The 25,170-nt window shown below is 53.2% G+C and overlaps 1 protein-coding gene across 3 annotated transcripts in view; it reads left to right on the top strand.

The window, feature by feature from the left end:
• Positions 1 to 25,170, top strand: part of LOC147105328 (uncharacterized) — a 156,596-nt gene that overhangs the window by 83,706 nt on the left and 47,720 nt on the right. For all 3 annotated transcript variants that reach the window (XM_086011592.1, XM_086011591.1, XM_086011590.1), the window contains exons 10-12: positions 11,541 to 11,672; positions 18,854 to 19,001; positions 20,340 to 20,389. In XM_086011592.1, coding sequence (XP_085867718.1) covers positions 11,541 to 11,672; positions 18,854 to 19,001; positions 20,340 to 20,389 — 330 coding nt within the window. The remainder of the gene's footprint in view (positions 1 to 11,540; positions 11,673 to 18,853; positions 19,002 to 20,339; positions 20,390 to 25,170) is intronic.

The following is a 25,170-nucleotide window of genomic DNA, read 5'->3' as shown; positions in this document are numbered from 1 at the left end:
GAAGATACTGGAGGAATGGAGCCAGGAGCTGGAGGGATGTAGAGTAATACTGATGATACTGGGGGAATGGAGCCAGGTGCTGGAGGGATGTAGAGTAATACTGAAGATACTGGGGGAATGGAGCCAGGAGTTGGAGGGATGTAGAGTAATACTGAAGATACTGGGGGAATGGGGCCAGGTGCTGGACGGATGTAGAGTAATACTGAAGATACTGGGGGAATGGGGCCAGGAGCTGGAGGGATGTAGAGTAATACTGAAGATACTGGGGGAATGGGGCAAGGAGCTGGAGGGATGTAGAGTAATACTGAAGATACTGGGGTAATGGGGCCAGGTGATGGAGGGATGTAGAGTCATACTGAAGATACTGGGGGAATGGGGCCATGAGCTGGAGGGATGTAGAGTAATACTGAAAATACTGGGGGAATGGAGCCAGGTGCTGGAGGGATGTAGAGTAATACTGAAGATACTGGGGGAATGGAGCCAGGAGCTGAAGGGATGTAGAGTAATACTGAAGATACTGGGGGAATGGAGCCAGGTGTTGGAGGGATGTAGAGTAATACTGAAATACTGGGGGAATGGGGCCAGGAGCTGGAGGGATGTAGAGTAATACTGAAGATACTGGGGGAATGGAGCCAGGAGCTAAAGGGATGTAGAGTAATGCTGAAGATACTGGGGGAATGGGGCCAGGAGCTGGAGGGATGTAGAGTAATACTGAAGATACTGGGGGAATGGGGCCAGGTGCTGGAGAGATGTAGAATAATACTGAAGATACTGGGGGAATGGGGCCAGGAGCTGGAGGGATGTAGAGTAATACTGAAGATACTGGGAGAATGGGGCAAGGAGCTGGAGGGATGTAGAGTAATATTGAAGATACTGGGGGAATGGGGCCAGGTGATGGAGGGATATAGAGTAATACTGAAGATACTGGGGGAATGGAGGCAGGAGCTGGAGGGATGTAGAGTAATACTAAAGATACTGGGGGAATGGGGCCAGGAGCTCGAGGGATGTAGAGTAATGCTGAAGATACTGGGGGAATGGGGCCAGGTGATGGAGGGATGTAGAGTAATACTGAAGATACTGGGGGAATGGGGCCAGGTGCTGGAGGAATGTAGAGTAATACTGAAGATACTGGGGGAATGGGGTCAGGTGCTGGAGGGATGTAGAGTAATACTGAAGATACTGGGGGAATGGGACAAGGAGCTGGAGGGATGTAGAGTAATACTGAAGATACTGGGGGAATGGGGCCAGGAGCTGGAGGGATGTAGAGTAATACTGAAGATACTGGGGGAATGGGGCCAGGAGCTGGAGGGATGTAGAGTAATACTGAAGATACTGGGGGAATGGGGCAGGTGATGGAGGGATGTAGAGTAATACTGAAGATACTGGGGGAATGGGGCCAGGTGCTGGAGGGATGTCGAGTAATACTGAAGATGCTGGGGGAATGGGGCCAGGAGCTGGAGGGATGTAGAGTAATACTGAAGATACTGGGGAATGGGGCCAGGTGCTGGAGGGATGTAGAGTAATACTGAAGATACTGGGGGAATGGAGCCAGGAGCTGGAGGGATGTAGAGTAATACTGAAGATACTGGGGGAATGGGGCCAGGAGCTGGAGGGATGTAGAGTAATACTGAAGATACTGGGGGAATGGGACAGGAGCTGGAGGGATGTAGAGTAATACTGAAGATACTGGGGAATGGGGCCAGGTGCTGGAGGGATGTAGAGTAATACTGAAGATACTGGGGGAATGGGGCCAGGAGCTGGAGGGATGTAGAGTAATATTGAAGATACTGGGGGAATGGAGCCAGGTGCTGGAGGGATGTAGAGTAATAGTGAAGATACTGGGGGAATGGAGCCAGGAGCTGGAGGGATGTAGAGTAATACTGAAGATACTGGAGGAATGGAGCCAGGAGCTGGAGGGATGTAGAGTAATACTGAAGATACTGGGGGAATGGAGCCAGGTGCTGGAGGGATGTAGAGTAATACTGAAGATACTGGGGGAATGGGGCCAGGAGCTGGAGGGATGTAGAGTAATACTGAAGATACTGGGGGAATGGGATCAGGAGCTGGAGGGATGCAGAGTAATACTGAAGATACTGGGGGAATGGAGCCAGGAGTTGGAGGGATGTAGAGTAATACTGAAGATACTGGGGGAATGGGGCCAGTTGCTGGAGGGATGTAGAGTAATACTGAAGATACTGGGGGAATGGGGCAAGGAGCTGGAGGGATGCAGAGCAATAGTGAAGATACTGGGGGAATGGGGCAAGTAGCTGGATGGATGGAGAGTAATACTGAAGATACTGGGGGAATGGGGCCAGGAGCTGGAGGGATGTGGAGTAATAGTGAAGATACTGCGGGAATGGGGCAAGTAGCTGGAGGGATGTAGAGTAATACTGAAGATACTGGGGGAATGGGGCAGGTGATGGAGGGATGTAGAGTAATACTGAAGATACTGGGAGAATGGGGCCAGGTGCTGGAGGGATGTAGAGTAATACTGAAGATACTGGGGGAATGGGGCCAGGAGCTGGAGGGATGTAGAGTAATACTGAAGATACTGGGGGAATGGGGCCAGGTGCTGGAGGGATGTAGAGTGATACTGAAGATACTGGGGGAATGGGGCCAGGTGATGGAGGGATGTAGAGTAATACTGAAGATACTGGGGGAATGGGGCCAGGTGCTGGAGGAATGTAGAGTAATACTGAAGATACTGGGGGAATGGGGTCAGGTGCTGGAGGGATGTAGAGTAATACTGAAGATACTGGGGGAATGGGACAAGGAGCTGGAGGGATGTAGAGTAATACTGAAGATACTGGGGGAATGGGGCCAGGAGCTGGAGGGATGTAGAGTAATACTGAAGATACTGGGGGAATGGGGCCAGGAGCTGGAGGGATGTAGAGTAATACTGAAGATACTGGGGGAATGGGGCAGGTGATGGAGGGATGTAGAGTAATACTGAAGATACTGGGGGAATGGGGCCTGGTGCTGGAGGGATGTAGAGTAATACTGAAGATGCTGGGGGAATGGGGCCAGGAGCTGGAGGGATGTAGAGTAATACTGAAGATACTGGGGGAATGGGGCCAGGTGCTGGAGGGATGTAGAGTAATACTGAAGATACTGGGGGAATGGAGCCAGGAGCTGGAGGGATGTAGAGTAATACTGAAGATACTGGGGGAATGGGGCCAGGAGCTGGAGGGATGTAGAGTAATACTGAAGATACTGGGGGAATGGGGACAGGAGCTGGAGGGATGTAGAGTAATACTGAAGATACTGGGGGAATGGGGCGAGGTGCTGGAGGGATGTAGAGTAATACTGAAGATACTGGGGGAATGGGGCCAGGAGCTGGAGGGATGTAGAGTAATATTGAAGATACTGGGGGAATGGAGCCAGGTGCTGGAGGGATGTAGAGTAATACTGAAGATACTGGGGGAATGGAGCCAGGTGCTGGAGGGATGTAGAGTAATACTGAAGATACTGGGGGAATGGAGCCAGGAGCTGAAGGGATGTAGAGTAATACTGAAGATACTGGGGGAATGGAGCCAGGTGTTGGAGGGATGTAGAGTAATACTGAAATACTGGGGGAATGGGGCCAGGAGCTGGAGGGATGTAGAGTAATACTGATGATACTGGGGGAATGGAGCCAGGTGCTGGAGGGATGTAGAGTAATACTGAAGATACTGGGGGAATGGAGCCAGGAGTTGGAGGCATGTAGAGTAATACTGAAGATACTGGGGGAATGGGGCCAGGTGCTGGACGGATGTAGAGTAATACTGAAGATACTGGGGGAATGGGGCCAGGAGCTGGAGGGATGTAGAGTAATACTGAAGATACTGGGGGAATGGGGCAAGGAGCTGGAGGGATGTAGAGTAATACTGAAGATACTGGGGTAATGGGGCCAGGTGATGGAGGGATGTAGAGTAATACTGAAGATACTGGGGGAATGGGGCCAGGAGCTGGAGGGATGTAGAGTAATACTGAAGATACTGGGGGAATGGGGCCAGGAGCTGGAGGGATGTAGAGTAATACTGAAGATACTGGGGGAATGGGGACAGGAGCTGGAGGGATGTAGAGTAATACTGAAGATACTGGGGGAATGGGGCCAGGTGCTGGAGGGATGTAGAGTAATACTGAAGATACTGGGGGAATGGGGCCAGGAGCTGGAGGGATGTAGAGTAATATTGAAGATACTGGGGGAATGGAGCCAGGTGCTGGAGGGATGTAGAGTAATAGTGAAGATACTGGGGGAATGGAGCCAGGAGCTGGAGGGATGTAGAGTAATACTGAAGATACTGGAGGAATGGAGCCAGGAGCTGGAGGGATGTAGAGTAATACTGAAGATACTGGGGGAATGGAGCCAGGTGCTGGAGGGATGTAGAGTAATACTGAAGATACTGGGGGAATGGGGCCAGGAGCTGGAGGGATGTAGAGTAATACTGAAGATACTGGGGGAATGGGATCAGGAGCTGGAGGGATGCAGAGTAATACTGAAGATACTGGGGGAATGGAGCCAGGAGTTGGAGGGATGTAGAGTAATACTGAAGATACTGGGGGAATGGGGCCAGTTGCTGGAGGGATGTAGAGTAATACTGAAGATACTGGGGGAATGGGGCAAGGAGCTGGAGGGATGCAGAGCAATAGTGAAGATACTGGGGGAATGGGGCAAGTAGCTGGATGGATGGAGAGTAATACTGAAGATACTGGGGGAATGGGGCCAGGAGCTGGAGGGATGTGGAGTAATAGTGAAGATACTGCGGGAATGGGGCAAGTAGCTGGAGGGATGTAGAGTAATACTGAAGATACTGGGGGAATGGGGCAGGTGATGGAGGGATGTAGAGTAATACTGAAGATACTGGGAGAATGGGGCCAGGTGCTGGAGGGATGTAGAGTAATACTGAAGATACTGGGGGAATGGGGCCAGGAGCTGGAGGGATGTAGAGTAATACTGAAGATACTGGGGGAATGGGGCCAGGTGCTGGAGGGATGTAGAGTGATACTGAAGATACTGGGGGAATGGGGCCAGGTGATGGAGGGATGTAGAGTAATACTGAAGATACTGGGGGAATGGGGCCAGGTGCTGGAGGAATGTAGAGTAATACTGAAGATACTGGGGGAATGGGGTCAGGTGCTGGAGGGATGTAGAGTAATACTGAAGATACTGGGGGAATGGGACAAGGAGCTGGAGGGATGTAGAGTAATACTGAAGATACTGGGGGAATGGGGCCAGGAGCTGGAGGGATGTAGAGTAATACTGAAGATACTGGGGGAATGGGGCCAGGAGCTGGAGGGATGTAGAGTAATACTGAAGATACTGGGGGAATGGGGCAGGTGATGGAGGGATGTAGAGTAATACTGAAGATACTGGGGGAATGGGGCCTGGTGCTGGAGGGATGTAGAGTAATACTGAAGATGCTGGGGGAATGGGGCCAGGAGCTGGAGGGATGTAGAGTAATACTGAAGATACTGGGGGAATGGGGCCAGGTGCTGGAGGGATGTAGAGTAATACTGAAGATACTGGGGGAATGGAGCCAGGAGCTGGAGGGATGTAGAGTAATACTGAAGATACTGGGGGAATGGGGCCAGGAGCTGGAGGGATGTAGAGTAATACTGAAGATACTGGGGGAATGGGGACAGGAGCTGGAGGGATGTAGAGTAATACTGAAGATACTGGGGGAATGGGGCGAGGTGCTGGAGGATGTAGAGTAATACTGAAGATACTGGGGGAATGGGGCCAGGAGCTGGAGGGATGTAGAGTAATATTGAAGATACTGGGGAATGGAGCCAGGTGCTGGAGGGATGTAGAGTAATACTGAAGATACTGGGGAATGGAGCCAGGTGCTGGAGGGATGTAGAGTAATACTGAAGATACTGGGGGAATGGAGCCAGGAGCTGAAGGGATGTAGAGTAATACTGAAGATACTGGGGGAATGGAGCCAGGTGTTGGAGGGATGTAGAGTAATACTGAAATACTGGGGGAATGGGGCCAGGAGCTGGAGGGATGTAGAGTAATACTGATGATACTGGGGGAATGGAGCCAGGTGCTGGAGGGATGTAGAGTAATACTGAAGATACTGGGGGAATGGAGCCAGGAGTTGGAGGCATGTAGAGTAATACTGAAGATACTGGGGGAATGGGGCCAGGTGCTGGACGGATGTAGAGTAATACTGAAGATACTGGGGGAATGGGGCCAGGAGCTGGAGGGATGTAGAGTAATACTGAAGATACTGGGGGAATGGGGCAAGGAGCTGGAGGGATGTAGAGTAATACTGAAGATACTGGGGTAATGGGGCCAGGTGATGGAGGGATGTAGAGTAATACTGAAGATACTGGGGGAATGGGGCCAGGAGCTGGAGGGATGTAGAGTAATACTGAAGATACTGGGGGAATGGAGCCAGGTGCTGGAGGGATGTTGAGTAATACTGAAGATACTGGGGGAATGGAGCCAGGAGCTGAAGGGATGTAGAGTAATACTGAAGATACTGGGGGAATGGAGCCAGGTGCTGGAGGGATGTAGAGTAATACTGAAATACTGGGGGAATGGGGCCAGGAGCTGGAGGGATGTAGAGTAATACTGAAGATACTGGGGGAATGGAGCCAGGAGCTGAAGGGATGTAGAGTAATGCTGAAGATACTGGGGGAATGGGGCCAGGAGCTGGAGGGATGTAGAGTAATACTGAAGATACTGGGGGAATGGGGCCAGGTGCTGGAGAGATGTAGAATAATACTGAAGATACTGGGGGAATGGGGCCAGGACCTGGAGGGATGTAGAGTAATACTGAAGATACTGGGAGAATGGGGCAAGGAGCTGGAGGGATGTAGAGTAATATTGAAGATACTGGGGGAATGGGGCCAGGTGATGGAGGGATATAGAGTAATACTGAAGATACTGGGGGAATGGGACAAGGAGCTGGAGGGATGTAGAGTAATACTAAAGATACTGGGGGAATGGGGCCAGGAGCTGGAGGGATGTAGAGTAATACTGAAGATACTGGGGGAATGGGGCCAGGAGCTGGAGGGATGTAGAGTGATACTGAAGATACTGGGGGAATGGGGCAGGTGATGGAGGGATGTAGAGTAATACTGAAGATACTGGGGGAATGGGGCCAGGTGCTGGAGGGATGTAGAGTAATACTGAAGATGCTGGGGGAATGGGGCCAGGAGCTGGAGGGATGTAGAGTAATACTGAAGATACTGGGGGAATGGGGCCAGGTGCTGGAGGGATGTAGAGTAATACTGAAGATACTGGGGGAATGGAGCCAGGAGCTGGAGGGATGTAGAGTAATACTGAAGATACTGGGGGAATGGGGCCAGGAGCTGGAAGGATGTAGAGTAATACTGAAGATACTGGGGGAATGGGGACAGGAGCTGGAGGGATGTAGAGTAATACTGAAGATACTGGGGGAATGGGGCCAGGTGCTGGAGGGATGTAGAGTAATACTGAAGATACTGGGGGAATGGGGCCAGGAGCTGGAGGGATGTAGAGTAATATTGAAGATACTGGGGGAATGGAGCCAGGTGCTGGAGGGATGTAGAGTAATACTGAAGATACTGGGGGAATGGAGCCAGGAGCTGGAGGGATGTAGAGTAATACTGAAGATACTGGAGGAATGGAGCCAGGAGCTGGAGGGATGTAGAGTAATACTGAAGATACTGGGGGAATGGAGCCAGGTGCTGGAGGGATGTAGAGTAATACTGAAGATACTGGGGGAATGGGGCCAGGAGCTCGAGGGATGTAGAGTAATACTGAAGATACTGGGGGAATGGGATCAGGAGCTGGAGGGATGCAGAGTAATACTGAAGATACTGGGGGAATGGAGCCAGGAGTTGGAGGGATGTAGAGTAATACTGAAGATACTGGGGGAATGGGGCCAGTTGCTGGAGGGATGTAGAGTAATACTGAAGATACTGGGGGAATGGGGCAAGGAGCTGGAGGGATGTAGAGCAATAGTGAAGATACTGGGGGAATGGGGCAAGTAGCTGGATGGATGTAGAGTAATACTGAAGATACTGGGGGAATGGGGCCAGGAGCTGGAGGGATGTAGAGTAATACTGAAGATACTGGGGGAATGGAGCCAGGAGTTGGAGGGATGTAGAGTAATACTGAAGATACTGGGGGAATGGGGCCAGTTGCTGGAGGGATGTAGAGTAATACTGAAGATACTGGGGGAATGGGGCAAGGAGCTGGAGGGATGTAGAGCAATAGTGAAGATACTGGGGGAATGGGGCAAGTAGCTGGATGGATGTAGAGTAATACTGAAGATACTGGGGGAATGGGGCCAGGAGCTGGAGGGATGTAGAGTAATAGTGAAGATACTGCGGGAATGGGGCAAGGAGCTGGAGGGATGTAGAGTAATACTGAAGATACTGGGGGAATGGGGCCAGGAGCTGGAGGGATGTAGAATAATACTGAAGATACTGGGGGAATGGAGCCAGGAGCTGGAGGGATGTAGAGTAATACTGAAGATACTGGGGGAATGGGGCCAGGAGCTGGAGGGATGTAGAGTCATACTGAAGATACTGCAGGAATGGGGCAAGGAGCTGGAGGGATGTAAAGTAATACTGAAGATACTGCGGGAATGGGGCAAGGAGCTGGAGGGATGTAAAGTAATACTGAAGATACTGGGGGAATGGGGCCAGGAGCTGGAGGGATGTAGAGTAATACTGAAGATACTGGGGGAATGGGGCCAGGAACTGGAGGGTAGAAAGTCATACTTGTTTATAATAATTTGTTGCAACTGCCGCCATCCAGATAAGAACACAATGGCCCATTAATTAGGTTCGTGGGGCTTGCCGCGCGTGCAAGCCCCCGATGTGCACTTACCCGGCGCGCCTGCCGTTCTGCTCCCGGGACGCTTGCAATTCCTGTTTTCAGTTGATTCCTCCCGGGCAGCGTCTGACGTCACGCCGCCCAGGAGTGCAGCCTCGAGCGCGGAGTCTAAGTTAGACACGCCCCTTGAGGTCTCCTTTACATAGGCCACACCCCCAATCTTTATCACAAGCTGCAAAGCAATTCTACATGCAGAGCAGCATTTTAAAGACATTTTTTGTATTTTTATTAATCTTTAGGTAACTTTTATAAAGTTTTAAATACTTTTACATTATTTTGAAGGATGTAAAGTCGTTTTAAACAGAATAAAAGCGTAGTTATTTTGATGAGCCGGCTGGGATCACGTGGGCACTGGGCAACCAATGGGAGGTTGCAAAAGTTCATTCATGAGTTTGATAGTAAGAACTGTCAAACTCATGAAAAGTCAGGGTGCCCAAAACAGCACTTAAACTACAAATAAAAGTTTAAAAAAATCCCACTAAATAAATGAACTATGAATAACTGTAAAAAAACTATTTTAAACAATTAATCAAATTTTTGAAAAAAACAATTTTTTTACAAATCAGGTCTAAAAATACACTTACCTTACTGTAAATTCTTTAAAAATAATAAACCTGTGGAAAAAAAATTCGAAATTGTATTAATAGACCACTTACCTGTAAAACTAAATACTTCCGTCTGGTTTTTGCAAGTGTAAAAACCGGAGGCCTTTACGCACGGGCAACTCTTTACAAAAAAAGGAATTTCAGCGCGCGCTGCCTGAAATGTCACACGCGTTCCGCCTCTTAACCCCTTGGTTCAGAGGACAGGAAATGCTGGTTTTCAGCGCATGCGCTGTGCATCCTGAAAACCGGCACTTCCATCGGGCCCACGCGTGAGTACCCCCGTCCGTACTCACGCGTTGGGACCCGAATTACTGGGCCAATGTAAGAGCATAAGAAATAGGAGCAGGTGCAGGCCATTCGGCCCCTCGAGCCTGCTCCATCATTCAATAAGATCATGGCTGATCCGATTTTGGCCTCAACTCCACTTTCCTGCCCGCTCCCCATAACCCTTGACTCCCCTGTTGCTCAAACATCTGTCTATCTCAGCCTTGAATATATTCACTGACTCACAGCTCTCTGGGGCAGAGAATTCCAAAGATTCACAACCCTCTGAGAGAAGAAATTCCTCCTCATCTCCATCTTAAATGGGCGACTGAGATTATGTCCCCTCGTTCTAGATTTCCCCACGAGGGGAAACATTCTCTCAGCATCTACCCTGTCCAACCCCCTCAGAATCTTATATGTTTCAATAAGATCACCTCTCATTTTTCAAAACTCCATTGAGTGTAGGCCCAACCTGCTCAACCTTTCCTCATAAGACAAGCCTTCCATCCCAGGAATCAACCTAGTGAACCTTCTCTGAACTGCCTCCAATGCAAGTATATCCTTCCTTAAATAAGGAGACCAAAACTGTACGCAGTACTCCAGGTGTGGTCTCATCAGCACCCTGTACAGTTGTAGCAAGACTTCCCTACTTTTATACTCTATCCTCCTTGAAATAAAGGCCAACATTCCATTTGCCATTACTTGTTGCACCTGCATGTTAACTTTTTGTGTTCATGTATGAGGACCCCCAAATCCCTCTGTACCGCGCATTCTGTAGTCTTTCACCGTTTAAATATTTTTCTTTTCTATTCTTCCTTCCAAAGTTGATAACTTCACATTTTCCCACATTATACACCACCTGCCAAATTCTTGTCCACTCACTTAACCTATCTATATCTCTTTGCAGACTCATTGGGGGAAAAATTCAGTATCGCCCCGTTTGGGGTGCCATTATCGGCCGTGCGCAAAGTTTAGTGCCTGGCGCTAATTATCACCTCCGACGGCAAACTTGGCCTTTATCGCCCCTGGAGGTGATTGGAGCGCTAAATCAGGCGCTTCACACCTGTCTTAAGGCGCAAAGGCCGAGGAGCGAGGCGCTACCTCAGAGCGCTGGCAAAGCAAGGAAAGGCAAATGAAAATAAACCTGCAAAGTGCTGCTCAGTACCCAAAACTCCTTCACACAGCGTTGAAGTCTCTCTCTCTCTCTCTCTCTCAGAATGCGTGGTGCAAAAATGTCACCAACAAAAAAAGGCAGGAAGCGTTCGCCTTTAAATAGCGCTCCCCCAGTCCCATCCTGACTGCAAAACACTCCCCTCAACCTGTCGTTGCTAGCGGCAGGCGGTAAGGCAGGGGGCGCCACTCAATATCCGGTCCGGGGCGCTACCGGGGTGTTGCGCACTCGACTGATGTCACGATCTGCCGGCGCAGGAGATCGTGGCGGTAGTGTTTAGCGCCCCACAAAATGTCTAGTTAATTTTGCGAGCGGTGCAAATATCACCGCGTCCGGGCGCTAGTTGCTTTGCGCCCCATTAGCACTCTCTTAAGGCGCTAACGAGAGGCGCAAACCAACTGAACTTATCCCCCTTTATGTCCTCCTCACAACTTGCCTTCCCACCTATCTTTGTATTGCCCGCAAACTTGGCTACAATACACTCGGTCCCTTCATCCAAGTCACCAATATAGGTTGTAAATAGTTGAGGCCCCAGCACTGATCCCTGTGGCACCCCACTAGTTACAGATTGCCATCCTGAGAATGACTCTCTGTTTTCTGTTAGTTAGCCAATCCTCTGTCCATGCTAATATATTACCCCCATGATGTTCAGAAGCTGACGGCTGTGATTGCTTCTGTGTAGAAACTAAAGGCAGTTTGTACGGATGGGCGGCGTCAGGAGATTCTGAAACAGCTGGAGTGGAATCTTCAGATCCTCGAAACCACGATCACACGAGTGGCCAGCAGTTCCGAGGTACTGGGAGCAGTGCACCAGGTGTGTCTGGGTTTGTTCTCATGGGGTGCACTGCTTCAATGTGTATCTGTGTGTGTGTTATTGATCATCAATCTGTGTAGATACTCAATTTATATGCTAGTATCAGAGGTTCAGTACCAGATCTGTAGTAATGTCCCCATCAGCACACTATACCACTGCCAATCTCAGGGACCCCAATACTAGACCTGTACCACCATCAGTCCTAGGGACCCCGATAATAGACCTGTATCACTGTCAGTCCCGGGGACTCCAATACTAGACCTGTGCCACAGCCAGTCCCGGGGACCCCAATACTAGACCTGTACCACTGTCAGTCCCAGGGACCCCAATACTAGACCTGTACCACTGTCAGTCCCAGGGACCCCAATACTAGACCTGTACCACTGTCAGTCCCAGAGACCCCAATACTAGACCTGTGCCACTGTCAGTCCCGGGGACCCCAATACTAGACCTGTGCCACTGTCAGTCCCAGGGACCCCAATACTAGACCTGTGCCACTGTCAGTGCCAGAGACCCCAATACTAGACCTGTGCCTCCATCAGTGCCAGGGACCCCAATACTAGACCTGTACCACTGTCAGTGCCAGGGACCCCAATACTAGACCTGTACCACAGTCAGTCCCGGGGACTCCAATACTAGACCTGTGCCACTGTCAGTGCCAGAGACCCCAATACTAGACCTGTGCCACTGTCAGTCCCGGGGACCCCAATACTAGACCTGTACCACTGTCAGTGCCAGGGACCCCAATACTAGACCTGTGCCGCTGTCAGTCCCAGGGACCCCAATACTAGACCTGTGCCACTGTCAGTGCCAGAGACCCCAATACTAGACCTGTGCCACCATCAGTCCCAGAGACCCCAATACTAGACCTGTGCCACTGTCAGTCCCGGGGACCCCAATACTAGACCTGTGCCACTGTCAGTCCCGGGGACTCCAATACTAGACCTGTGCCACTGTCAGTGCCAGGGACCCCAATACTAGACCTGTGCCACTGTCAGTGCCAGAGACCCCAATACTAGACCTGTGCCACCATCAGTCCCAGGGACCCCAATACTAGACCTGTACCACTGTCAGTCCCGGGGACCCCAATACTAGACCTGTGCCACTGTCAGTGCCAGAGACCCCAATACTAGACCTGTGCCACCATCAGTCCCAGGGACCCCAATACTAGACCTGTGCCACTGTCAGTCCCGGGGACCCCAATACTAGACCTGTACCACTGTCAGTGCCAGTACCAGGTACAGTGATATTTCTAAACTTGCTCCACACCCCTTCTCCAGGACTCCTACCTCCAGACGCTGCTCCAGTTTTGAATGCCCTGGACACTGTGTGGCAGGAGCTCATGAGGTCAGGAGATTCCACCACACTATTCAGGACATTCAAATCTGGAGCTGGAACAGGAGGTAGAAATCCCAGTATCACTTGGGGAGTGAAACCAAGAGTGACATTCCTTCACTGCACCCAGTCCTGATCCTCCAGCCTGACAGTCCTTCCCTAGTTTCTTCCTCAGTTCTGTTGTTTTACTTTGTTGCTGTGATATTTTAGTGATAGGGTTATGCATTAATAAAGTTTTGGTTGGGATTGAGCGGAACTACTCGGTATATTGTGATTGTACAAAGTGTGGTAATGTAGGAAATGCAGGTAAGAAAGAAAGAACTTGCATTTATATAGGAAACATGGCAGCCAATTTGTAGTCCAGCAAGATCACACACATAGCAATTGATAATGACCAGATAATCTGCTTTAGTGATGTTGATTGAGGGATAAATATTGGCCAGTACACCGGGGATAACTCCGCTGCACACCATGAACGTTCACAATATGTGATGTAAGGAAACTACTAGGCACTTGGTCTAAGCGTTAAACAAAGCTTTAATCAACTGTTTTACAACATGGAGGTCTAGTTGTGTCCTTCACTAGTTCCTGTTAAGAATGTCCTGCGCAAGCTGGGCCCATGCTCGAGTATTTATACTCTCCCTGGACAGCGCCACCTGCAGGCCGCTCAGTTGATTCATGTCAATATGGACGGGAAATTTGAGTAGCAAAGTTCATTGACTCTTCTGGTACATTCCCATGAGTGCTACTTATACACAGGCATCAACCAGGTTATTCTATTTTATTTGGAACTTGCTGAAGTGCCCGGCGGTGCCGAGGCTTTTTCGAGGGCATGTTGTTGTTGGAAGAGAGAGAGAGAGAGCGACTGGGGGGGGGGGGGGAGGGAGGGCGGGGGGGGGGAAGGGAGGGGGGAAGGGAGGGCGGGGGGGAAGGGAGGGCGGGGGGGGAAGGGAGGGGGGAAGGGAGGGGGGGAAGGGAAGGGGTAGGGAGGGCGGGGGAAGGAAGGGAGGGCGGGGGGAAGGGAGGGGGGGAGGGCGGGGGGAAGGGGGGGAAGGGGGGGCGGCGCGGGGGGAGGGAGGGGAGGGAGGGCGGGGGGCCCACCCCGAGGGTCGTGCCCCCCCGAGGGTCGCGGCCCCTCCGAGGGTCGCGGCCCCCGAGGGTCACGCCCCCCGAGGGTCGCGGCCCCCCCGAGGGTCGCGGCCCCCCGAGGGTCGCGGCCCCCCGAGAGTCCCGGCCCCCCCCCGAGAGTCCCGGCCCCCCCCCCCCGAGGGTCGCGCCCCCCCGAGGGTCACGGCCCCCCCGAGGGTCGCGCCCCCCCCCCCCCGAGGTGAAGACCGCCGATTGCGGCTGTGCGAGATGGCCGGCGGGCCCGGTTGCCAGGGTAACCGTTGACGCTCAGCAAGCCCCGCCCCCCGGCCGAGCCAGAGACGCCGCGTCTCAGCTCCTGCTGTGCGCGCACCCGAGGTTCGCGCCGCGCCCCGCCCCCCCCCCCCGAGGTGAAGACCGCCGATTGCGGCTGTGCGAGACGGCCGGCGGGCCCGGTTGCCAGGGTAACCGTTGACGCTCAGCAAGCTCCGCCCCCCGGCCGAGCCAGAGAGAGACTCCGCATCTCAGCTCTTGCTGCGCGCGCACCCTTTAGTAAGGTAGCGGCGCTGGGCTGAGGCCCGCCCCTGCAGCCTTCGAGTGGGGCCGGGAGGTGCCTAGCTCGGGCGTGGATGCGGAGGAGAAGCCGAGGCTTCGAGGCCTACCTGGAAAAACGGGGAAAGGTAGGAAAATTAATGAGATTAGATAAGTTAATTCGTTTCTAAATCATTTTTTAAAAAAACAATATGTGTTTTAAAAGCAACGTTTTTTTTAAAGACGCAGAAAGCGGGAAAAAGAAAGGAAAAGTTTGGAATCAAGATGGCGGCGACTCACCTCGGTTCAGAACGATAAGGCCCGGCCACACATGCACCGATTGGCCGGGCGTCACACGCCAGCGGCCCGGCGGCACACGCCAGCAACCCGGCGTACGATTGGTCGAGCTCGAGGTCACTCTGTCGCTAATGAGCGGATAATGAGATGCTAATGAGCGGAATGTTGAAGGTTTTTGGGGTACCGCGGGCGCGATTTTAGCCCGGCCGAAACGTAAATACGCTTAAAACTGTCTCGGAAGCGTAAGCGTTCTTTGGAGGTAACGCGTGCGTAGGTACGCCCTGTAACTTTTGAGCGCATAGCCCGACAGACGCACACGCGATGACAGACAGAATGACAGATCGACCGATTTATATATATAGACTAGCTGAAGTGCCCGGCGGTGCCGAGGCTTTTTCGAGGGCATGTTGTTGTTGGAAGAGAGAGAGAGAGCGACTGGGGGGAAGAGAGAGAGCGACTGGGGGGAAGAGACGCAGAAAGCGGGAAAAAGAAATGAGAAGTTTGGAATCAAGATGGCGGCGACTCACCTCGGTTCAGAACAATAAGGCCCGCCCACACAGGCACCGATTGGTGGACCGTCAGGTTACCGAAACATAGGATTGGTCAATCGTCCCGTCACTCGACCGTAGGAGGGCCCGGCCGCACGCGCCAGGAACCTGCCGTACGATTGGTCGACCTCGACGTCACTCGATGCTAATGAGCGGATAATGAGCGGAATGTTGAACATTTTTTGGATACCGCGGGCGCAATTTTTGTCCGGCCAAAACGTAAATATGCTTAGGACGGTTCTGGAATCGTCAGCTTTCTTTCGACGTAATGCACGTGTAGGTACGCTCTATAACTTTCGAGTTAATTCAAGACAGACAGACAGACAGACGGAATGACAGACAGAAGTATCCTTTTATCCTTTTACTAGCTGAAGTGCCTGGCGGTGCCGAGGCTTTTCGAGGGCATGTTGTTGTTGGAAGAGAGAGAGAGAGAGCGACTGGGGGGGGGGGAGAGAGAGAGAGAGAGCGCGACTGGGGGGGAAGAGAGGGCGGGGGGAGGGGAAGGGGGGAAGAGAGGGCGGGGGGAGGGGAAGGGGGGAAGGGACGGGGGAGGGCGGGGGGGAGGGAAGGGAGGGGGGAAGGGAGGGCGGGGTGGGAGGGGGGGAAGGGAGGGCGGGGGGAGGGGGGGGAAGGGAGGGCGGGGGGAGGGGGGGAAGGGAGGGCGGGGGGAGGGGGGGAAGGGAGGGCGGGGGGAGGGGGGGAAGGGCGGGAGGGTGGGGGGGGAAGGGCGGGAGGGCGGGGGGGAGGGGGGAAGGGCGGGCGGGCGGGGGGAAGGGGGGGAAGGGTGGGCGGGGGGGAGGGGAAGGGCGGGGGGGAAGGGAGGGGGGGAAGGGAGGGCGGGGGGGGAAGGGAGGGGGAAGGGAGGGCGGGGGGGGAGGGGGGAAGGGAGGGCGGGGGGGAGGGGGGAAGGGAGGGGGGGGAGGGGGGAAGGGAGGGGGGGGAGGGGGGAAGGGAGGGGGGAAGGGAGGGCGGGGGAGAGGGGGAAGGGAGGGCGGGGGGGAGGGGGGGGAAGGGAGGGCGGGGGGGAGGGGGGGGAAGGGAGGGCGGGGGGGAGGGGGGGAAGGGAGGGCGGAAGGGGGGGCGGGGGGGAGGAAGGGGAAGGGGGAGGGGAGAGGGGAAGAAGGGGGAGGGGGAGAGGGGGGAAGGGGGAGGGGGAGAGGGGGGGAAGGGAGGGGGAGGGGGGAGGGAGGAGGGGAGGGGGGAGGGAGGAAGGGAGGGCTTGAGGCTGAGAGACGGCCACGGCCACGCCCGGTTGCCGGGGTAACCCTGCCACGCCGCCCCGCACTCCCGAGAGCCCCGCTCTTGAAGCCGCAGCCGCCCCGCCCCGCACTCCCGAGAGCCCCGCTCTCGAAGCCGCAGCCGCCCCACCCCGCACTCCCGAGAGCCCTGCTCTTCGAGCCCGCTCCGCACTCCCGAGAGCCCCGCTCTCCAAGCCCCAGCCGGCCGGCACTCCCGTTGCCGGGGTAACCCGATCCGCACTCTCGAGAGCCCCGCCCCCCCCGCCCGAGCCGAGTGCGGAACAGAGTCTCACCTGCTCCTGCTGCGCGCGCACCCTGACCCTCGTGGCTGACGCCGTTGCCCCGGGTAACGTGACACGGGGGGGGGCGGGTGAGGAGCTTAGCAGCAGCCCAGTTACCTAGCTCGGGCCTGGCTGGGCAAGAAAGGCCCAGGCTTTCAGGCCTAAGAAAAAAACGGGCAAAGGTAGGAAAAAGAATGTTCAGGTTAGATAAAATATTTACAAATGAGTGATTTATTTTAAAAGAATTTAATAAATTGAATTTTATTTTGCTGGAAATGTATATTTGAAAAGAAAGACTCAGAAAGCAGGAAAAAGAATGGAAGCAAGATGGCGGCTACTCACCTCGGTTCAGAACGATAAGGCCCGCCCACACACGCACCGATTGGTCGACCGTCAGGTCACCAAAGCGTAGGATTGGTCAATCGTCCCATCACTCGACCGTAGGAGGGCCAGGCCGCACGCGGCAGCAAGCCGCCGTACGATTGGTCGACCTCGTGGTCACTCTGTCGCTAATGAGCGGATAATGAGATGCTAATGAGCGGAATGTTAAGGTTTTTGGGATACCGCGGGCGCGATTTTAGCCCGGCCGAAACGTAAATACGCTTAAAACCGTCTTGGAAGCGTAAGCTTTCTTTGGAGGTAACGCGCGCGTAGGTACGCCCTGTAACTTTCGAGCGCATAGCCCGCCAGACGCACACGCGATGACAGACAGAATGGCAGAATGACAGAATGACAGACAGATCGACCGATTTATATATATATAAGAGAAGATGGGTTAATGCCCATGTAAAAGTGGCACACAGGAATGTAATGCAAGCTTTAATAGTTTGTACTTGAACTTTGCTGGCCAGAACTTTAGGTGTCCTGAACAACAAGAAGCAATTTGAGTAGGGTTGCTTGCATTTGCCTGGCCCCAAAAGTGATCAGGAAGCAGGATAGGGACAGGCCAGGAGGTGTTGATCATGGTTTGAGTACTAACATTTGCTTTGCGGCCCATGCAATTCATTGAAAGCTTTAATCACCTCAAGTAATGACCATGAGACATGGAAGGAAGTGGAGGAGTGGGGTTCTGTTTTAAAAGTCAGACTTTTCAGCCCTAAATTTAACCCAACCTGCCTGGAAGGATTCCCTGTGGGCAAAGAGGAGCAGGGTACTCCTCTGGGCCCTGTAAGGAATCTTTGGGTCTCCCCAGCCCTGACCTTCTCTCCCTCCCAGCACTGGCAACTGTTGGTAACACCGCTCTATCATAGGAACATAGGAACAGGAGGAGGCCATTCAGCCCCTCGAGCCTGTTCCGCCATTCAATTAGATCATGGCTGATCTGCATCTTAACTCCATTTACCCATCTTTGCTTCATTATCCCTTAATATCCTTGTCTAACAAAAGTCCACTACCCTTTGTGTGAAGAAATGCTTCCTGACCTCACCCCTAAGGTTATTCCCCCTTGTTCTGGTCTCTCCCACCAGAGCAAATAGTTTATTTCTATGCACCCTATCAAATCTTTTAATCATCTTAAACACCTCAATTAGATCACCCTTACTCTTCTATACTCAACTCTTCTCTCCGCACTAACCTTATCCCAGGGACCGTTCCCTAGGGCCCCTACAGTGTCTGGCTCTTGCCCCAATTCCCACTGAACTAGCAATGCTGGAGCATGCACTGCAATAATTGGAATTAGGAAGCGGGCTAACGGATACACTTCTTGGACAGTACGACGCTTCCCCTGGGGAAGCTGCCCTGACACGGAGCATGGATCAGAGACATGCCTACAACACTATAGTCCTCATCAGTCTCCGACACACGCTCCCTGCGGCACTGGAAGCTCAGGATCGTGGAATCGCTCCCTTATGTATGATGTCTTGCAGGAAGCACGCGTGAGTCGGGGCGTGCAGGTGATGATCCAGCACGTGGAGAATCTGAAGTGTATGCACGCCAAGGAACATGCGGAGCTCCAGGAGATGAAGAAAATCATTCAGCAGAACTCCAGGAACAGACAGTTCGGAGAAATGAGAGGTAAGGACAGCCAACAGGGCGGATATCATCAGTATTCCAGGTCCTCAAGGGACTAGATGAAGTGAGCCCCTATAATATGTTTGAGATCCCTGTATGCTCTCGAACCAGGGGACATGGGCTCAAAGTTTGAAGAGGGAAGGTGCATAGACCGGTTAGGTTTATCGAGCTGGATTCTCCTTCCCGATCCCCTCCCTCCTGAGATTGGGTGAGAAAGCGTAGAAGAATGATGGACTATTTGGGCGGTGAGGCCTGCAGCCCCCTCACCAACCGGCCTGCATTTCCCTTCCCCCGCTGGCCGACCCTTCCATGCCCGCCACATGCAAATGGCAGTGGGGTGAAGCAGCCCAGCTCCCCACTGAATTTTCTTCGCCTCCACCTGTGTTACAGCTGCTTCCCAGGGCCGCCATGGGGAAGGTTATGATACGACCCCAGGAGACGACAGTAATGGCCCCGAAGTCCCCTCAATGGAGAGACAGCACCTTGTAGCGGCTTCTTCTCCCACCATTCTGGCCCCCACCTACCTTGCATCGTAGGCCTCAGTTTCTGCCGAGGCCTACAAGGCCGCACGGTGCAGATCTTCAGGCCGCTTTAGATGCCCGGCCTCTTCAGCAGCAGTGGTCCCGTGCAGAACCGCTGGGATTCTGCAACTGGCCGCAGACCACCTTGGCATTCCCGATGAACCCCAACCCAGGAAACTGGGCCAGGGTCGCAGCGGTATCGGTGGGGTGGGCAGGAGCCCCGCCGGGAGAAGACTCCCTGCCATCTACTTCCACAGAATGTGTGGAACAGACAGTCCAAGGCAGTGGAGGCTAAGAGTGAGGACATTTTAAGGGGGATTTGGACAGATATTTGAAGGAATGGGCGACTGAGGGGGAGGGTGGGCTAACCTTATTTTCCTTTTCGTTAGATTTGTTCTCAGAATGTGGGCGATGCTGGCTTGGCCACATTTTTGGGCCTTCTTCTGTGGCAATTGTCCAATGAGTGGCTCAGTCGTCCACTTCAGAGGGTGTTGCAAGCCAAGTATATAACACGGGACTGGAGTCACGTGTAGGCTGGACTGAGCAGGTGCCTTTCCTATTAATGGACCAACTGCTTTTTACTCTGATCGTTTTTCCCGGTTCTAAGCCCAACTTTTAAATACGGCGGGCGGCGGGGGGGGTTGGGATTCTGAACTCTGGGCTGCGAGTCCAATAGCATGACCACGGCCCGACCACGTTCCTCAAACTACCAGCTCCACTCCCGCACAACACCAGAGCTTTGGTTCAACCCTCTTCTCCAGCAGCACTGCAATGTTTAAAACATCCAGGTTTCTAAACGCTGTAATGTGTTCTGTTGCAGACGATGCCGACTTTCGAAATAAGCATCAAGTGATGAGAGCTATACAGCAGGTAAATGAGCATCACTGGCTTGTTACCATGGAGATATCTTAACCATGGTAAATTTAGGAGGGAGTGATCACACCTCTCGTAATGAAGACTTAGAGAGGCAATAGACAACGGCGAATTTGATCTTCACGTTCTTTGCTCCTGATAATTTCTATAAAGCTCTTTTGGGCTGATATCCTACAGTGTGATCTTAGTAACACGCGGGTTATGGTTGAAATTCCGCCATCCACTATTTTAATCTATTGAGTTAATGACTTCAGTCAAATGGCATTTAGAGGAATTTCACATGTGTGACCTCAGCCCATTAATTGCTGAGTGCAGTATCTCTATATCATCCTGGCTCCAAGTTGTGTTTCCTATTCACATCATTGCTATAAACCTATAGTGGAGCGGTGAGTTACTGCCTCCTTAAAAACATTGAGTGTCTCCGCTTCCACCACTTCCGGCGGCAGCGAATTCCAGGTCCTCACCACTCGCTGCGTAAAAAAGTTTTTCCTCACGTACCCCCTGTATCTCTTGCCCAAAACCTTAAATCTGTGTCTCCTAGTCCTTGTACCATCTACTAGTGGGAACAGCCTTTCCCCGTCTAGCCTATCCAAACCCATCATAATCTTGTACACCTCTATCAAATATCAAATCACCCCTCAACCTCCTTTGCTCTAATGAAAACAAATCCAGCTTCTCCAACCTGTCCTTGTAGCTAAGATCTCCCATCCCTGGAACCATTCTGGTAAATCTCCTCTGCACCCTCTCAAGGGCCTTCACATCCTTCCTAAAGTGTGGTGACCAGAACTGGACGCAATACTCCAGTTGTGGCCTAACCAGCGCTTTATAAAGGTTCAGCATAACTTCTCTGCTTTTGTACTCAATACCTCTATTTACGAAGCCCAAGATCCCATATGCTTTGCTAACCACTCTCTCAATATGTCCTGCCACCTTCAGGGACCTATGCACATTAACTCCCAGGTCCCTCTGTCCCTGCACACTCTTTAAAACTGTGCCATCTTATCTCTTTTTAAGATTGAACGAAAGACTTACATTTATACAGCACCTTTCACAACCACCGGACGTCTCAAAGCGCTTTACAGCCAATGAAGTACTTGAGAAGGTGGTGGTGAGCCTTCATCTGGAACTCCCACAGTGCTGTCAGTAGGGAGTTCCAAGATTTTGACACAGCGAAGATGAAGGAACGGCGATATACTTTCAAGTCAGGATGGTGTGGGACTTGGAGGGTGGCTGGCGCACTGGAGGCTGATCTCTTCTGATGTGCAGCTGAGGAGCCTGGGCCGTGAGAGGTCAGAGGGCAGTGTACAGTGATGTGTTTGAGTTCTAGGCGTGAATTCTGCCTCGTACAATTAGATAAAAACAAACCGGTGATTGACCGGTGAAAGCTGAGGCTCCTGCTCGCACCTTTATGGGAACACACAGTGCAGCGTGAAAAAGGGAAAAAAACGACTGGCATTTATCTAGCACCTTTCATGACCTCAGGACGGTCCAAAGGGCTTTACAGCCAATGAAATGTAGTCACTGTTTTAATGTAAGAATGCAGCAGCTAATTTGCGCACAGCAAGCTCCCACAAACAGCAATGTGATAATGGCCAGATAATCTGTTTTTGTTATGTTGACTGAGTGATAAATATTAGCCAGGACACCGGGGATAACTCCCCTGCTTGTCTTCAAAATAGTGCCGTGGCATCTTTTATCTCCAACAGTGCTGCACTCCCTCAGTACTGCACTGGAGTGTCAGCCTAGATTTGTGTGCTCAAGTCTCTGGAGTGGGACTTGAACCCACAACCTTCTGAGTCAGAGGTGAGAGTGCTGCCCACTGAGCCACAGCTGACATTCTGTAGCAGACAAGGGTTCTTTAGCTCTTCTCTCTCTCACTCTCTCTCCCTTTCTAAGCACCATTCCTTAATCCCCCTACCCCAAGGCCCCCCCCTCACCCCCCTCACCGTGCTCTTCATTTGGTGGCACAGCTGGGTCTAGGGTCTGGGTTCTGGCTTTCTGACTGCGTATTTGGTTATCTCTCCTAGTTTCTCTACGACCGTTCTCTTCCTTGTGAAGCCGGGACATTTTATTATGTTGACGGCGCTCGTCCCAATGACCCTGCTTCACATGTTAGCCTGGACACTGAATACCTGTGGGCTATTCGACTATTTGAAGAAACATTACAGTTAAGCCTGATCCTATCTTCATCTGGTGCCCATACGGAAGTCATCTCATAGGTGTCCGGAAAATGGGCCATGGATTTTTCCATTCTGAAGTCAGTGTCAATGGAGCTAGTTGTAGTGTCCCCACACTGGAGCCAGTTGCAGTGTCACCACACTGGAGCCAGTTGCAGAGTCCCCACACTGGAGCCAGTTGCAGAGTCCCCACACTGGAGCCAGTTGCAGAGTCCCCACACTGGAGCCAGTTGTAGAGTCCCCACACTGGAGCCAGTTGTAGAGTCCCCACACTGGAGCCAGTTGCAGAGTCCCCACACTGGAGCCAGTTGCAGAGTCCCCACACTGGAGCCAGTTGCAGAGTCCCCACACTGGAGCCAGTTGCAGAGTCCCCACACTGGAGCCAGTTGCAGAGTCCCCACACTGGAGCCAGTTGCAGTGTCCCCACACTGGAGCCAGTTGCAGTGTCCCCACACTGGAGCCAGTTGCAGAGTCCCCACACTGGAGCCAGTTGCAGAGTCCCCACACTGGAGCCAGTTGCAGAGTCCCCACACTGGAGCCAGTTGCAGAGTCCCCACACTGGAGCCAGTTGCAGAGTCCCCACACTGGAGCCAGTTGCAGAGTCCCCACACTGGAGCCAGTTGCAGAGTCCCCACACTGGAGCCAGTTGCAGAGTCCCCACACTGGAGCCAGTTGCAGAGTCCCCACACTGGAGCCAGTTGCAGAGTCCCCACACTGGAGCCAGTTGCAGAGTCCCCACACTGGAGCCAGTTGCAGAGTCCCCACACTGGAGCCAGTTGCAGAGTCCCCACACTGGAGCCAGTTGCAGAGTCCCCACACTGGAGCCAGTTGCAGAGTCCCCACACTGGAGCCAGTTGCAGAGTCCCCACACTGGAGCCAGTTGCAGAGTCCCCACACTGGAGCCAGTTGCAGAGTCCCCACACTGGAGCCAGTTGCAGAGTCCCCACACTGGAGCCAGTTGCAGAGTCCCCACACTGGAGCCAGTTGCAGAGTCCCCACACTGGAGCCAGTTGCAGAGTCCCCACACTGGAGCCAGTTGTAGAGTCCCCACACTGGAGCCAGTTGCAGAGTCCCCACACTGGAGCCAGTTGCAGAGTCCCCACACTGGAGCCAGTTGCAGAGTCCCCACACTGGAGCCAGTTGCAGAGTCCCCACACTGGAGCCAGTTGCAGAGTCCCCACACTGGAGCCAGTTGCAGAGTCCCCACACTGGAGCCAGTTGCAGAGTCCCCACACTGGAGCCAGTTGCAGAGTCCCCACACTGGAGCCAGTTGCAGAGTCCCCACACTGGAGCCAGTTGCAGAGTCCCCACACTGGAGCCAGTTGCAGAGTCCCCACACTGGAGCCAGTTGTAGAGTCCCCACACTGGAGCCAGTTGCAGAGTCCCCACACTGGAGCCAGTTGCAGAGTCCCCACACTGGAGCCAGTTGCAGAGTCCCCACACTGGAGCCAGTTGCAGAGTCCCCACACTGGAGCCAGTTGCAGAGTCCCCACACTGGAGCCAGTTGCAGAGTCCCCACACTGGAGCCAGTTGCAGAGTCCCCACACTGGAGCCAGTTGCAGAGTCCCCACACTGGAGCCAGTTGCAGAGTCCCCACACTGGAGCCAGTTGTAGAGTCCCCACACTGGAGCCAGTTTTAGAGTCCCCACACTGGAGCCAGTTGTAGTGTCCCCACACTGGAGCCAGTTGTAGAGTCCCCACACTGGAGCCAGTTGTAGAGTCCCCACACTGGAGCCAGTTGTAGAGTCCCCACACTGGAGCCAGTTGTAGAGTCCCCACACTGGAGCCAGTTGTAGAGTCCCCACACTGGAGCCAGTTGTAGAGTCCCCACACTGGAGCCAGTTGTAGAGTCCCCACACTGGAGCCAGTTGTAGAGTCCCCACACTGGAGCCAGTTGTAGAGTCCCCACACTGGAGCCAGTTGTAGAGTCCCCACACTGGAGCCAGTTGTAGAGTCCCCACACTGGAGCCAGTTGTAGAGTCCCCACACTGGAGCCAGTTGTAGAGTCCCCACACTGGAGCCAGTTGTAGAGTCCCCACACTGGAGCCAGTTGTAGAGTCCCCACACTGGAGCCAGTTGTAGAGTCCCCACACTGGAGCCAGTTGTAGAGTCCCCACACTGGAGCCAGTTGTAGAGTCCCCACACTGGAGCCAGTTGTAGAGTCCCCACACTGGAGCCAGTTGTAGAGTCCCCACACTGGAGCCAGTTGTAGAGTCCCCACACTGGAGCCAGTTGTAGAGTCCCCACACTGGAGCCAGTTGTAGAGTCCCCACACTGGAGCCAGTTGTAGAGTCCCCACACTGGAGCCAGTTGTAGAGTCCCCACACTGGAGCCAGTTGTAGAGTCCCCACACTGGAGCCAGTTGTAGAGTCCCCACACTGGAGCCAGTTGTAGAGTCCCCACACTGGAGCCAGTTGTAGAGTCCCCACACTGGAGCCAGTTGTAGAGTCCCCACACTGGAGCCAGTTGTAGAGTCCCCACACTGGAGCCAGTTGTAGAGTCCCCACACTGGAGCCAGTTGTAGAGTCCCCACACTGGAGCCAGTTGTAGAGTCCCCACACTGGAGCCAGTTGTAGAGTCCCCACACTGGAGCCAGTTGTA

The sequence above is a fragment of the Somniosus microcephalus genome, chromosome 18, assembly GCF_052327205.1.
Source record: "Somniosus microcephalus isolate GS21.2 chromosome 18, FLI_Smic_1.0, whole genome shotgun sequence".
In the NCBI taxonomy this organism is placed as follows: Eukaryota; Metazoa; Chordata; class Chondrichthyes; order Squaliformes; family Somniosidae; genus Somniosus; species Somniosus microcephalus.
The sequence above is the reverse complement of the archived record's forward strand: the minus strand, read 5'-3'. Positions and strand labels throughout refer to the sequence as shown.